Source organism: Heliconius melpomene, chromosome 18, assembly GCF_056956725.1.
Source record: "Heliconius melpomene rosina isolate 202511_hmr_F chromosome 18, ASM5695672v1, whole genome shotgun sequence".
NCBI lineage: Eukaryota > Metazoa > Arthropoda > Insecta > Lepidoptera > Nymphalidae > Heliconius > Heliconius melpomene.
In genome coordinates, this window is record NC_140406.1 from 10,676,541 (window position 1) to 10,693,069 (window position 16,529).

Sequence of the window (16,529 nt, forward strand, 5' to 3'; positions counted from 1 at the left end):
ACGAATAACTCAATATCTCGCCAACTTATTTATTTTATTTTTTCTTAATTGGAAAGGATAGTTCCTTTAAAAAAGAATCATCAAGTGTAGTTTGATGGGACTTTAGTTATAGTTAGGTTCTAATTATGGGATCCCGTAGTCGGTTTTTTTTCGTTAAAAATTGTTTATTCAAGACAAAGCTGTTAAAATAATTATAAACAAAGTATTATACTCCAACTCAGTAGATTAATTTTTGATAGAGGCACAGTTCGGCTTGTGATGCATCTATTCATTAATTGTTACTTGTAATTAATCTGTATAATTTAAGTTCCAAAATGTGCTTTGGACTCAAAACGACAACCTGTCACATTTACATGCTAATGCCCCAACTAGCCTCTACAAATTTGATTATAAATAAAGTTAAAATGTAAGAAAAAGAATTAAATGTCATTTTTAGCAACATACATTGTGTAGAACTTGATTAAATTATAATATTGAATAATGAAATTAAAGTTTATAAATAAAAACATTTCTGTTCACATATTTTTTATTAGGCATCATTGTAAAACATGTATTTGGATACATTCACCATTTTCCAATAATCTGCACAGTTGCACTTCAGTGGACTTCTTTTATGAATTATGAATATTAATTAATATAAACTTACAATAAAGACATTTAACTAAATACTATATTCTATCTAGTGATTCCAACATGATGATACTGTTTCCTCGGATCACCTGTAAAAATAAGTACAGATAATATACATAAAGTTGACAGACAGAGGACAGAAGAAACCTTTTGTTAAGACAATATTCCCAACACATCCCATTTTCGAGACCTTAAGTGTTAAGTGATTAAGCTCAATGCCATGCTTTATCTTCCTACCGGAGTGAGCTCACGTGAATAATTCAGGACTGAAACATCACAATGGCCTCCATAATAAATGTGAAGAAAAATATTTTACATATTAAATTGCTAGATTGCACTTAGAGCACAGAATAGAGTTTTACCATTCTACACAAAATAACTTGAAATTAGTTCAGTTAGCCTATTTAAATGTATGAAAAGTTTCAATTAAGTAAACTTAAAAAACAGAAATTTTGTAAAAGTTTTATATGAAATTTGGTTGATGTTTTTTTTATATTCAAAATATTAATTTGAAATATATAACAAGCCCATAATCGGTGTTAGTGTAGGTCAAATCTTGCAAGTTATATTTTATAAATTAAATACATTATAAATTTGAACCCTTATGGAGGCCTGTTGTAATGCAGAGGCACAAGTGTAAAACTGTAAACACAGCAAGTTTGAGTTCAATTCCCACGGAAATGAAATATTTAATATTTTCATGTCCTAAAGGCAAAGCGCAGCACTGAGTTCCGCCACCTAACATGCAACGCCTATAGAAGTCGATGGAAAGTGGTCAAAGGTCTCTTAATAAGAATGGAGTTATTTAACACTAGGATCCCAGATTCCCTCTACATTGTATGCTATGTAAATGATACAGGGGAATCTAAAAAAATGATTCGAACGTACCACCATGCCAATATTGTTCCGTTGCCCATCCTTGCTTTCTTCGACAGACTCATCCAAAACTAAGTTCATGAAAGGATCAAAACCTCTGAGTACGCCGGTAACCGCTCGACCGGCATTTAATTTTATTGATAGCTTCTTGTCCATGAATCTATAATCAAAAATTATTAATTGTAATGCTTATAATTAATATTTACGCATAAACTAAAAGTTAGTGCTAAAAACGTTAGGTTATGAAGAATGCGGGACGCTATCCCTCTATAGCCCAAGTAACATAAAAATATAAATATTTCTTACTTTTTTAATTCTGGAGGATGTGCTTTCGACATTTTGAAATAGAATTTAAGCTCTTTATAAATTAAAATGTACACTTATAATATAATCTTGTTATTTACTAAAACCGATCAAATCTGCAAACACAGTTTACCATAGATATAGACAATAAACCATAGACAATATAAAGGAATTAGGATTTAGCAAGTGGCATTGTAGTCTGTGTACTGTATACCATAAGATGGAATACATAAAAAATATTGTCATAGACATTTTAATTTTACAAAATATGTATACTGTTCAAGAATAATTTATCTTAAAATTCAAGAACTACCAGACCCGAAGAAAGTAGGTAATTCTTCAATTTTTAATACAATATAAATAATATTTTTATTATGACATAAATCTGAAATTTACGAACTAGAATATTAATAAATTTATTGTAATATGTTTATTATTTGGCTGTATATGATAAATATTTATAATTTTATAAATTAATGTCAATGTTTTTTTAACAATGAGTTGTCGTTCGAGGCTCAACTTCGTCTTCGAGGTTTCTAAATGTTACCTTTACAAAATAATAGACTACAAAATAAAGCGGCAAAATGTGAATGTAGTGAAAAATCTTATAGGTTATAAGAAAATCGTGTTGTGCTAAAATGAGCTGTATTGCAGTCACTCATATTTCATACGTATAACTTTAGTCAACAAATAGCAACAAGTAGACAGCTGGGAGAATGGATGCTGTTAAGATATTCATTCTTTTTTTATATAAATAATATGTATTGTTTTTAATATGCATTATATATAAAATTTAATTTGCCGTACGTGTTATTTGTGATAAAGTTTGTGTTTTTGTGTTCAAACATGGATGAATCCGGTATTGATATGGGATACGATCTCGCTTCGTTATTAACGAATGATTTCAATGTTGATCAAAGGATCCTGGAAGAAATGACCACCGGTCAGCCCCAGCAGGACTTCATGTTCTACGAGCTCAAGTCCAAGGCCGTACCTGTTACTGAGAGGTAAGTGATATTTTTTTAAAAATAAAATTACTCATTTTCTTTTCGCAAATATATGCAGAATATTTTTAGCATGTTTTTTTATACGTATGAGGAACAATTTCACTTAAGCAGAAACGTCCACGACCCTGAGAACGACTTGGCAAATTCCCCAGTTTCGTTATGTTTATGTCCATTCTGCGATTCACGTAACATTCTTTGGCTGGATGAGAGGTGACTGCACTATTTTCCTTGTATAAAATTCACCAAATTTCACATAAGAATAGTTGTTAATTATAATAATTATACTGGTAAAAAATTGGACCAAATGTCTAAAATCGAGAAATTTCATATTTTTCCCTATTATTACTTTTCACGGAAGAGCAATTTTTTTTAAATTGTTTATAATTTCTTGCAAGGTTGTCCGATAATTTAAAGAACATTTTCACTCGAATTGATATTGAAGTAATACAAAAATGTTGTATTGATACTTATTTAAATGCGTCTTGTGACTTTCGAAATTGTCCTCCTTTTCTTTGGCATCCAATGACTTTATTTTTTTAAGAATTCCATATCTTTACTAGAAAAAGAAAAACTAAATATTTTAAATCTATGCTCTATAATTTTTTTTATAGGTTATTAAATATTTGTATAAGATAATAAGTAAATCGGCCGAATACATTGACCTTATATTTCTTAACATAGAGCTAACCTTAAAACGAAATAATAAAAGATAAATAAACAAAAATTGCAGTAATGGCTTCTCTATAAGTGAGGCAAAACGTCTTTGGAGATCTTCTTAGATAGTCGACGGTTATTTATCAATTCGGTCCACTTGTACTTTGTTAGTTGATGCTGACTGCAGACTCACGTGATGTTTAATTCTTTGATATTTTATAAGTGAAGATTGGTTATTCATATAGGCCGTCGTGGCGAAGTGGCACAAGCATATGAATGTGTGTGCGACGATTTTGAGCTCGATTCCTACTCGGATCAATTAATAGTTTTATATTTTTATTTCCTCGTTCTGGTAACAAAGTAAAACGCGGGTTGGAGTCCGCTAACGAATGTGAACGCGCAATGCGTTAAAAAAAATGCGGAAAATGGGGAACGCTAAATACAGAAAAGTATTTTTATTAATTACTAGCGGACGCGCGCAGCTTCGCTTGCGTATTTAGGGGTGAATTCTAATAAACCACGAAACATGTGTTCAATGAAATATTTTTAAGAGTCTAAATTTCAAATTTTATAAAAATCGGTGGCGATTTAAAGATTTTTCCATACAAACTTTCAACCCCTTATTTGCACCCTTAGAGGGTGAATTCTAGAAAACCATGAAACACATGTTCAATTAAATATTTTTAGAGTCTAAATTTAAAATTTTATAATAATCGGTGGCGTTTTAAGGATTTTTCCATACAAACTTTCAACCCCTTATTTGCGCCCTTAGGGGGAGAATTCTAGAAAACGATGAAACACGTGTTCAATTAAATACTTTTAAAAATCTAAATTACAAATTTTATAAAAATCGGTGCCGATTTAAATTTTTTTCCATACAAACTTTCAACCCCTATCTCACCCCTTTAGGGTTAAAATATTTCAAAATCCCTTCTTACTGGATGTCCAGATTACGAAAGTAAACATCTGTCCAAATTTCACGTTTCTACGCACAGCGGTAAAGGTTGTGAGTGCGTCTTACCTCAGTCAGTGAGGACAACTCCTTTTATATATATAGATAATATAGGTAAAATTTCGTCTCACTGTAAATTCGATGGCTGTAGGTGCGATTCTCACTAGAGGCTGTTGAATTATTTCCATTTCCTCGCCGTGGTATTAACAAGATAGAGCGTTGCGATGAGTTTCGCCACTCAATAAGCAGTGTATTGGTAATTGGGCGGTGCGTAGGGAACGGAAACATAGGTGTTCCCGTGTTCTAGGTGAATTAATCAGTTCGTCATTCAGTATACATTAGCTCGGAACGCCATATTAGAAAGAACAGAACAGAACAGAACAGTATACATTATGTATGAAGTGAAAAAAATAAAAAAGGATGTGTGTGATTTCTTATCAATAATTTTAGTCTGCCTTGTAAATATTTTTTTTCTGTTTTTATAGCCAGCGTGAACACGTGTGACTCCACTATATTTTTGCGGTTTACTTTTTTATTTGTAAAATGATTGCTTAATGACTAAAGGTTATCAATGATAAAATAATTGTTATGGCTTATGACATATATAATTGGTTAATGGCATACATATAACATTTTAATAATTGGTTAATGGCATACATATAAGTTTTTTTAAGACTACAGTATTTTTTTAGGATATGCGATTATCATAAAAAAATACTCGTCTTAAAAAAAACTGAGAGCGGTCTTATTTTTGCCAGCGCCTAGTTTTTTTGTTGATAAGAAACGGGTCTTGTATTCGTAGAATTATTCTACGAATACATACAATGGTATATACATAATTGTAAAAAACGAATAGGATTTGAAGCAGTCATCGTGACCAAATCGGTCGGGGGTTCATTTTAAGACGCTATTTTATTATCGTTATATTGCAGGATAGAAAAGGAAAATTAAATGTAAGATCACATTTATTTTCACTTATCGTCAAAATTTTGACTTCATTTGTTTTAAGAGAATTCAACTTAAGCGAACCAGAGCATTCGAATCCATCAACATCGTGTACCTATAAAATTAAAACTCTCAATGGGTCGTCTAAGCGACAATAGTTTTTTTTAGCTTCACAGTTTACGGCTAACGTGGTTGCCGGAGGAAACGGAGCAACCAAATGCTACGGTCTCAGCAGCGCCTTTCGCTACGTCCACCGACATCAACCCGCATATACATGTCCTCCGGCTGGTACTCATTCTTTTACATTGCTCATGCTGCATCATCGATACTGTTCTCAAAGGCCAATCGAAGTCTTTCTCTCACTGCTCACTCTAGCTCTAACTTTCCCAACACAACTATTAATTAAAAAACTGTTATGAACCTACTATAAAAGTTCTTATAGTATTTATCAATATATCGACCGTTGCACCCATCACAAGCATTCTTTAGGTTATCTAACGTACAAGGATACACAGTTTAGATTATATGAATAACTAAAAATTATTATTATTATTTAAATAAGTTTATAATTCTTAATGTAGACTCTGTGTCTCAAGAGGCTTATATGTATTTACCGTAGTTTGTAAAGCAAGAATGATAAGTTAATTGGTCAATTGGAAGATATTTTTTAATTGATGGCTGGTTGAAATCTTGATTTTTATACCATGTTTTATTAATGTATTGAATTGTTTGAGTAAAAAAAAATTTTTGCAGATTTTTATATAGAAAAATGCACTAAGTAAGATTTTTTTATGAGAAACTAGCGGCCCGCTCGCGGTTTCACACGCGTGAAGTATGTTATTATTAATTTCTGTCTCCATGACTACGTCCTAGTGACGTCTATGCAAAATTTGAGACTCCTATCATTTGTAGTAACGAAGTTTCATACAAACTTTCGACCCCAAAAACAACCCCTTAGAAATCGAATATTGCAAATTCCCGTCTTAGCGAGCACCGACGTCCTATAAGTAACTCCTATGCAAAATTTGAGATTCCCAGCACTTGTAGTTTCTGAGATTTCGTGATGAGAGAGTGACCTTTCGATTTTATATTTATAACAATTTTGAACGAGTGTGTGAATAACGTTTTGTTAAGTAATATCTTCAAAAATCATGTGATAGTCAGAAGAAGTTGGACGTGCGACCTCTACAATTTTGCATAGAAAGGAAAAAGAAAAGAAAAAAATATTTGTATAGTCACTACGTGCAAACTTAGAGCAAACTTTAACTGTAATGCTTTTCATATAAATGTTTGTATTATCTTTTATTTAATGAAAACGGTTCAGTAAAAGCCGATTATTTTCGAAAATAAACGGTTCTTATGCCGTTTATTTTCGAAAATAATCGGCTTTTACTGAACCGTTTTATGACTTAAAATCGCACTTGACCACATTTTTATGTCGAAATATTAAATTCCGTTTCATCCGCTAATAGGCTACGTCATCATATAGTAAACGTGCTATTTTAGTCAGAATAATAAACAAAATGGTAAATAATTAAAATTAACACATACCCATTAAGAGCCCTTCTTGGCGCACGGACAAATCACTACTGTAACCGCGAAGGTAGTGGGTGCGATTTCCACTCGGGTAAATAGTGTTTTTAGTATTTTCATTATCCCGCTCTGTTAACAAGACAAAATTCCAAGCCTCTCAACACGCTATGTCTCAAAAATTGGGCGGATATTGGGGAACGGAGTATAGGGATACTCCGCCTACCCACCAATATGAGGAAAATCACTTATACCATACGTTTGTGTGCTGTTTACTTATGTTATTTTACAAAGTTAATTATCATAACAGACACTAATGATATGAACTTGAGACAATATTTTTTGCTACTATCATATATATATAATACTATCGAATTTGAATAAATAAATGACGCATTAACAAGTTTTTCATGAAGAAAATATTTATTTTTTTTAGGCCTTGAATAACAACGAATTTTTAGGACTCTATTCTATCTTTACGAAATTCCTCATATCGTAGCGTTAACAACTACCGAACTCCTTCTTTCTTTTTCTTCACTTCTTCTGATTTCTGTCCCCCATTTTCTGCTGGCGAAACTCAACGCCGCGCATTGCCCTATTATACAAATAAAAAGTTAAAAGATAATCGCTTAGCAACTGTTATCTAATAAAACATGTTGAAATCAATTCGTTAGCCGCCGTGATTGGTCCGATGCGCCGGCGCAACGACGCTGCGTCATATCAACCAATGAGCTCGGGGGGAGCGGGTTAATTGATACGACCATTGTCCATTGATTTAATATCGTAAATGATGTCTTACGTTTTAATGCATCTTGGCTTATGTGTATAAATATGTCTATAGATGATTCTCTCATAGTTTAAATAAAAGTTATATGGTAATAAATATAGTATATGATAATAATTAAATATAATAAACTAAATATCATATCATAATCAAATAAATATTGTTAAATTTCTTATAATATGTTTTTTCTTTCCAATATTACCGACATAGACAGCTAGGATAAGTCTTCCTCAGGGCAGGCCGGTACGCGGTAAGTACGCGGTTTCCCAAAAAAAACCTCCTTTGTCCCACCTCTGTTGTCTGTTGTTACTGTTGCTGACAGCTTATAATATATCCCTATTAAGCTTTAATTGCGTTTACTGTATCAATTTAATTTAAATTGACTATTTTTCAAAAATCCTTATTGATATTTTATAAGGACTCATTTCATACAGCCCTAGCATCTATCTGTATTAACAATACTCGTAGGTACATAAATGAATACTTTGGACTATAATATTATATAGCAATGACTTTTTATTTTCAAATCACGTGAACTTCTATCAATGTCATATGACATTTAGTTTAGACCTTTCAATTTATTTTATTGAAAAAAAATTGGCATTTGATTATGAAACAGTAATTTGTCGGGCGTATTTACGCGTTTCTCGCCTTTGCCAGTTTAGGCAGAGAGAATTTAGTGTCAGGATACTCCATTATGATATACCTACATCATCTTAATAACTGTAAAAGATCTACTTTATTAATAAGTAGATATCTAGATCTTACCATATGCAACAAACTTTAATAGAGAAGCTGAACTGAACATATTATTGTAATACGTGGGAAACTTTCTCAAATGAAAATTATGAAATAATGTACGTCGATCAGACAACGTGTCTGGTGCTGTGTTGCCATTATATAGAAAACTAAGTATCGGTGCCAAGATGCGGGTAGTTACCTTTTTACCTGCATCCATAAATCTTGTTTCTATTGACGCATTTTCGTTCATCATTCTATTAACATTGCCAGTAAATACTGAAGAACTTGGCTCTTTAAGCTCTATACTTATGTTTAATATATTATATTATATTTTAATGAAAATCAAATTCTTAATATAAATATATTTTCCCCTAAGCTTCGTCGCTTCATTTTTGGTGGGCTATTTGAGTGCTGTGAAAATTGTTTTGTTTAAATGTTTTTATCTTTTAAGTTAAAAAAAAACAGTCCTGCTATTGATATATAAATATAAATTAGTATAAGATTATACCTGTTACAGTCACCCGGTACAGTTTATATTACCTTATTTGCCTTTCCCCACAGGCAAGAGCAATTGCGTCATTGTTGCTCCAAATGTGATAAGAAGATAAAAAATTACATAACATTGTGCAATTACTTTTCCTATGTATTTAATTAGTATATATATATATATATACACATTTAAACATAACAACAAAACAACGTATATATACACATTTAAAACAATTGTTATAATAATTATGAATGAATAGTTTCAATCATCTATACTGCACGTACTAAACACTGTAATTATTTTCTATTAACGCGGTTATTGTGAACGATATGCTAATATTAATACCGTTTACAAGTATTGACTGACAATTAAACGTTAATAAATAGTCATTTATAGCTACTAATTACAATATTATGCATACATGTTATAAATAAGGGTTATTTTTGGCAAAATATTTCTATTATAAAATGGAAAACCGTGCCGAAAAGCTTGTATGTTCGAGTATATTATACAAAACCCTTCCGTTACTAAGTGACAGACAGACAACGTTCAGACAAAACTACTAGGTTTAAAGTAATTAAGACACTTCCATTACTCACTTTCCGCCGCATTATCGAGGCTTTGCGGGTTCAATAGCGGAATTTAACGCAGCGCTTCGCCTTATTCCCAAAGCGAGGAAAAAAAATTAAATATTTCATTCCCCAAGTGCGAATCCACCCACGACCATCACACACACACACACACACACACACACACACACACACACACACACACACATTTGTCCCCCTGCCCTACGATGGCGTCAAGATATTTTGCATTTCCTTTAAATTTTAAATTATGGTGGGATGTTGTTTTCTATCGATTCAGTCCAAGACCAGGCATTAATAAATCATTTATTGTTAACCGCATGCCAAATATTTGCCGTAATCTTTATTAAAATGAGATAAATCATTGTTTGAACAAAACAGCCAACTCCTAAAATAACTACGCAGAAGCTCTACAAATATCTGCACTACTGAAACACGCTATGTACTCTTGTTTTTTTTCTTTAGTATATATGAAATTTAAGTATTGAGTCCGTTGTGGTACAGAAGAAACATCGTGTCCATTTCCGCAACTCTCGAAAATAGGGCAAAAAATAGGGCACGGAGTGTCTTAACACTAGGGTCCTTCTGCCTACCCTCCTATATATGATACCTAAATAAAGAGAACCATGTGGCAAGTCACATCTATTTCTCATTGAGTGCAGAGTAATCAACAAATTTAAATAAATCTATTAGCCAGTTATCAGGTATATCCTTGGAACAATCAATAAACAAATCATATTTATATTGTTAATATCGATCACTTCGTTTTAACCAAAAGCAATGTTAGCTATATAATTATTTATGTCTAATATACATAATTAAGTGTATAAGTAGAATAAAATAATTTTGACTATGGCCTTTATACATTTTTCCTGGTTACTGCCATAGAACCGCAAATATTTAATCATTTTTATCGTCGCGTAATTTCCATATTTTTAAAGTAAATATTTAATTTGTTTTCCGATTTGCATTGTTGTCCCTCTGGTATGTTTCTAATAAAAATCGTAGTCAGTGAAAAAAAATTGGGTAATGTGTGAAATGATTGATTGATGTCTGATTGTAAACGTGATGGTTGTGGGTTTTGCACTCAGAGGAATGGATTATCTGGTAATAAGACAAATGGAGATGAGAGAGAGCGCGGAGATGAGATCCTCCACTCAACAAGTTTTTTTAGGGTTTATGCTTACTTGCTTATATCCTATTCGTCCAATCTATATATTGTTTTATTAACGTCACGCTCTCTATATAATAGCACAGTTATCTAATAACACAGGAGGGTAGGCAGAGGGAATCTAGTGTAAAGAAACCTCGTTCTCCGTTTTTTTTAGTAATTAACTTACGGTTACCCAAAACAAGCCTGAAGATAAAAATATCAAATATTTAGCTTTAAATTAACAACTCATATGAAAAATGAATCAACGTTTATTGCAGAAATTTATCACTGAAAAGAGAGTTAAGGACTTGACAGTCCAAATATGGACATAGTTATTAGATATCAGTTATAACGTCAGCAAAAGTTAATACATATTTAAACAAATGTCGACTTATGGTTATGCTGTTGGTATGTAACTGTTTATTTCGTTAGAATGTATGTACGTCATGTTATTTATGGTTGGATATCTAGGATTTGATATTAGAGTATCAGCAACAAGTTGGTGATTTTTAATATTTTTTTATTATTATTTTGTGAATAATGAAGTCGTGGAAAAGCTTTATATGCTAGATAATGAAAATTGAAATTAAAGCTTATATAAGAAAGATTAGTAACTGATAATAAATGTCCTAAATATTTTTTGTCAGAAAGAAAACGTTTTACAAATGTTTGACGATTTCTCAATGCAATATCATATTTTAATTCTACTATATCTTGTATGTGATTGTGGTTGGAGGTCACCTCACCTGACCACCTCGTGGAATTTGTGAAAAAGGATCTCAGTCCTTAGTTGGTCGGTCCATCGCGCTGGTGATCGGTCACGTGATCTCTTCAGAATTCTCAACAACGACTAATAGTTCTAAGCTTTCGTCACCATTTCTCAAACCTATTTAAGGTACAATAAAACCCAAACATAAAAAATAATACTAAACATAACTACAATTAATCTCTTGGCTTAACAGACAAACATCCATTACGCAGGTCAGTCATTATTAGTCATGCAGATTTTGAAGTTTTATTGTCTATCATGGTTACAGTGCGTAACCCACTGTTAATACCAGATATTACGTATATGGTATTGTAAAATAATTAATTAATCAAATGCCAGATAAATTCCAGACGAATCAAAGATGTTAGTCGGGGGGATGCCAGGGGCGTTTGTCTGTAAATGATAAAATATTAAATATTTCATTTTCTCGGTCTGGTCCCAATAGAAATTACACGCGTTTAAAAATTACAGGTTTCTTACTATGCAAAACAGAGAACGACCTGGATCCATGTAAAACATATTAATTCTTATCTTAAGCAACTTTATGTACAAATTGAATTGCGTAAGTATTAATTATACCTTAGTATTACATATTACTAGTAATAACTAGTAACTAGAGTATCTAATTATATATTTTTGATTTTAGTAGGTATAGTAGAGGAAAGGGCAAGCTGGTTGAAAATCCTTCAATAGCAAATTTCGTGTTTAGATAGTTAGCGTTCACTCACGACTCTAATAGTAACGTACATAGTGTTTACGTATTTATATCTGTATGTATATACTAGTGTAAATATGAACTATATACTAGTGTAAATATGAACGGACCATTGTTTGTTTGTATGTAATTATTTGATATACCTACGTATAATTTTATACTATATTTATTATACAGTGATATTATAGTATTATATTATAGAGTGATTTTATACTTATTTGCTTATTTTTATTTCCTACGAATTCTTCTAAAATGAAATCTTAACATTTTCTTTTAAATTTAATATTGTAGCCGCAAGGTACAAGTGTGCTACTATAACGCGACACTTGGTAGGCTCGATTCCCACTGAGCAAATGAAATGTATAATATTTTTATTTTCTCGCTCTGTCAATGAAATAAATTACGAAGTTCAATTCCGCTACTCTACTCGAAGTGCCTCTACAATTCGTTGTTAAGTGGGGATTGGGGAACAGAATTATCTAATGTTAAACGGACTGTTTAACACTGGGTTCCCAGGTTCCTTCTGCCTATCCTGCTATGTACGGAAAACAGCGTGAAGCTAGAAGTGGTTTTTCTACACTTTCGGCTTTGAGTAGATACTAAAGTAAAGTTTTAAGTAATTTAAAATGTTTAAAAAAGAATAAGCAGTCATAAGACAGGGTGCCGTTGCTTTAGTATAAGTTTTGCTTCAGGAAAAAATAAACAAATAAACAGCGTGTGAGCTGTGTTCGCTATTTTAATAGATCCGGTGTTTGGGGCAGGAGGAATCTAGGTACTAATCTCGCGTACGTCACAAACCTTGAACTTCTATAAGGATACGTACTCCAATAATTGACACGACCGTAAATACCTTACATGCACTGAATAGGTATGTGTTAAAATGTTTTTTGAATTATATATAGAGAACGGACTGCTATTATACTTGATACTATGTTAAAGATGGCAGTGTTAAACCCCGCCAGCTAACCGTGCAGGTGCAATGAACACATTTGTAAATGGCTGATCGGGGGATTGAATTCACAACAATCGCAACTTTCCAAATAATGTGTAATGGCGTTATTTATTTTGTTGTTAAATGTTTTAGTTTTATTCTTGTAGATATATAACCTTTTTACAAAGCGATGTATTCAGGTCATTGCTATGCCCAACTAAAGACATTTTTTGCGTAGCGACCGCTGTTGTTACTATTAATTTTAAATAAAATATATGAAAATCTTGTAGACATGCGTACACAGTTAAGTCAAATACAATTAAACTAATATTGAATTGGTACAAATAGGTGCGAGTGGAATATATTAATTATTATATAGTCTTTCATATTTAAAGTAGAATATATTATGGAGAAAGAGATTTGAAGAACATTTTGATGTTATACTAATCTATATATATAAAAGGACTTGTCCTCACTGACTGAGGTAAGACGCACGCACAGCCGTTTGCGTAGAAACGTGGAATTTGGACAGATGTTTACTTTCGTAATCTGGACATCCACTAAGAAGGGATTTTGAAAAATTTTAACCCTAAAGGGGTGTAATGAGGGTTGAAAGTTTGTATGGAAAAATCTTTAAATGGCCACCGATTTTCATAAAATTTGAAACTTAGACTCTTAAAAGTATTTAATTGAACACATGTTTCATGTTTTCTTGAATTCTTCCCCTAAGGGTGCAAATAAAGGGTTAAAAGTTTGTATAGAAAAATCTTTAAAACGCCACCGATTATTATAAAAAATTAAATTTAGACTCTTAAAAATATTAATTTGAACATGTGTTTCATGGTTTTCTAGAATTCACCCCCTCAAGGTGCAAATAAGGGGTTCAAAGTTTGTATGGAAAAATCATTAAATCGCCACCGATTTTTATAAAATTTGAAATTTAGACTCTTAAAAATATTTCATTGAACACATATTTCGTGGTTTTTTGGAATTCACCCCTAAATACGCAAGCGAAGCTGCGCGCGTCCGCTAGTTCTATATACCTATACCTACTTAAGATCTGCTGTCGTAATGCAGTGTTATCAAATAGCTTTAGATAACACTGTATGGTATTTTAAGACTACAATTTTAGTTTTTATTTTTCTTTCTCAAGGCAAGTGGTGTATGGTATGTATGATTAATGCTTAAATTTGTTTAAGTGTGCCAATTAGGAAAAGTGCGATACTGTATCATATATCTCTATATTTATGTAGTCCATCGCAAAAAATGAAACATTTCTTGACTAGCGACCTGCTCATGTCCTCGCCTGCTTGAACTACGTAATTATTAATATACTTTTCTTTTCTAATAATAATGTCATTATAACCAAAATACAATAGTGTAAACTGCAATCAAGTCGGTTAAGGTGTTTCTGAGATTAGCGTGAACAAACGCACAGATAAACAAAGATAAAATTATAAAAAACATTGTTTTTGTCCTATTATATTATTGAAAACGACCAATAACGTTTTTTCTTATATATTTTCCATTTATAGATACCGAACCGTAATTATTTTATTACAAGTATAAATTAGCGAAATTAATAGGTACATAGGTACATATACAAAGTATTGTACAAATATTATCACAAGTGTCTTATAAAATAAACTAAAATTAATGAATGAATAAATAATACCTATTTTGAGATTTTTTTAAACATATTAAAATTTTCCAAACTTTAACCTTTTTCACTTCACGCTGAAAAAAAGATTAAATTTATCTAAACGTAAATTACGTATTATTTAGTAATAAGCACTTAAACTTAGTAATAGGGTCCCGTTTTATCCTTTCAGTAGGGAACCCTAATTCTCCATTTTTGGTCCATTTGAGGACATTGCATGCTAAGTGGGAACAAATTACACGGAATCCACTTGAAGCTAGCTTGTTTATTTTCTTTTCGATATTTCTGCCTTAACCTATGGGTTAAGCTGAAATAAAAAAAATAAGCCTAAATGATGTATTATTTAGTAATAAACACAGAAGCCCTTGAACCTGGCACGGGCGAACCGAAATAGCGCTAACCGTAGCTGACTATCTGCCAAGTATCGTTTTGTCTTTACATTCTACACAACTAACTGCCAAGCTACGTATATTTACTTCCTAAGTAGTTTAGCATCGACAAGCTTCACACCTGTTTGAGTTTTCAAACTATTATTTATTACTACCATTATTTATATACAGTAAAATAGTAGGTAGGTGAGGCCGTATTGGCGCAGAGGCAAAAGGTGTGACAGTTGTAGGTTCGATCCCCACTCGAGAGAATGAATTTATATTTTCATTTCCACCACTCAGCACACAATGCCTCGAAAATTTCTGCGGTAAGCAGGGCACAGAGTTTTAACACTAGGTTCCTTCTGCCTACCCCGCTGTATGCGGAAAACAGCGTGAAGCTGATAAAAAAATACATAGATTATTAGTTTCTTCTCTATTTAACGCTACAATATAGTTAATATTTTAAACGTATATCGGTAGGTTACATATATTTTAATAGGTATTTACACGGTATTTGGCACCACTGTGTTTTATAAGTCTTCATTAATTGTTAATTAAATAATGTTCATACTTTTATGCTTAAACGCATATACTCGTACAGTGGGTAAAAAAAGTATTTGCACACCCTAATTTTTTGATGTTACATCTACAAAAAAACAGAATGCTTTTAGTTATTTATTGTATTTAATAGCTTAATCTATATATATTACGAATTGGTTAATAAAATTTCTCAGAAAATAGAAATTAGAGAATGAGACGGTATAAACACATATTTTAAAGTCAAATAAGTATTTGCACACCAACCAGCTTGTACGTATTTTGTAAAAAAAATCTATAATAAATGAAAGAAAAGACACTTAATATTTTGTGTGCATTCCATTAGCATCAATGATGGCTTGCAATCTCCCTGGCATCGATTCCAAAAATTGGGACGTTGTTTAAATCGAGATTTGAGCCCATTTCTCCACCAAAGCACCCTTCAAATCATTTTTATTTAAAAATTTCATTTTCCTTAAATTTTAATCCAGCAGATGCCATGAATTTTCAATTGGGTGGATGTCTGGAGTTTATGGCGGAGTTTTCAGCATTCTACGGACATTGTACATCACCCATTCCTTAGGTTTTCATAGCTGTATGCTTAGGATCATTGTCCTACTGAAAGTAGTATGTCTCACTTACGCCTAATTTCGATGCGCTGCAAGATAAAATATCGCGCAACACTTTACCGTAATCTACTGCTTTCATTATTCCTTCGATAAAAGCCAAATTTCCCACACCATTTGCCGTCATGCAGTCTCAAACCATCACAAGACCACCGCCGTGTTTGACTGTACTATGCACATGTTTCGCCTGAAGTTCAGTATTTGGCTTGCGCCACACAAATGTTTGTCTGTTCGTTCCAAAAAGATAAAATTTGCTTTCGTCAGAAAA

The 16,529-nt window shown here is 32.1% G+C and overlaps 2 protein-coding genes across 3 annotated transcripts in view; one reads left to right on the forward strand and one right to left on the reverse strand.

Moving 5' to 3' along the window:
• Positions 1–508: 508 nt before the first annotated feature.
• Positions 509–2,016, reverse strand: SNRPG (small nuclear ribonucleoprotein G). Its single transcript, XM_085202379.1, has 3 exons — positions 1,813–2,016; positions 1,519–1,666; positions 509–719 (listed from the first exon to the last, which is right to left on the reverse strand). The coding sequence occupies exons 1-3, from the start codon at positions 1,842–1,844 to the stop codon at positions 669–671; spliced, it is 231 nt and encodes a 76-aa protein (XP_085058505.1). The 5' UTR covers positions 1,845–2,016; the 3' UTR covers positions 509–668.
• Positions 2,017–2,471: 455 nt separating this feature from the next.
• The window catches only part of Mitf (transcription factor Mitf), a 95,333-nt gene continuing 81,275 nt past the window's right edge, over positions 2,472–16,529 (forward strand). The window contains exon 1 of one of the 2 annotated variants that reach the window (XM_085202028.1): positions 2,472–2,816. In XM_085202028.1, coding sequence (XP_085058154.1) covers positions 2,656–2,816 — 161 coding nt within the window. In that variant the 5' untranslated portion in view covers positions 2,472–2,655. The remainder of the gene's footprint in view (positions 2,817–16,529) is intronic. The other variant, XM_085202027.1, reaches the window with a different exon arrangement.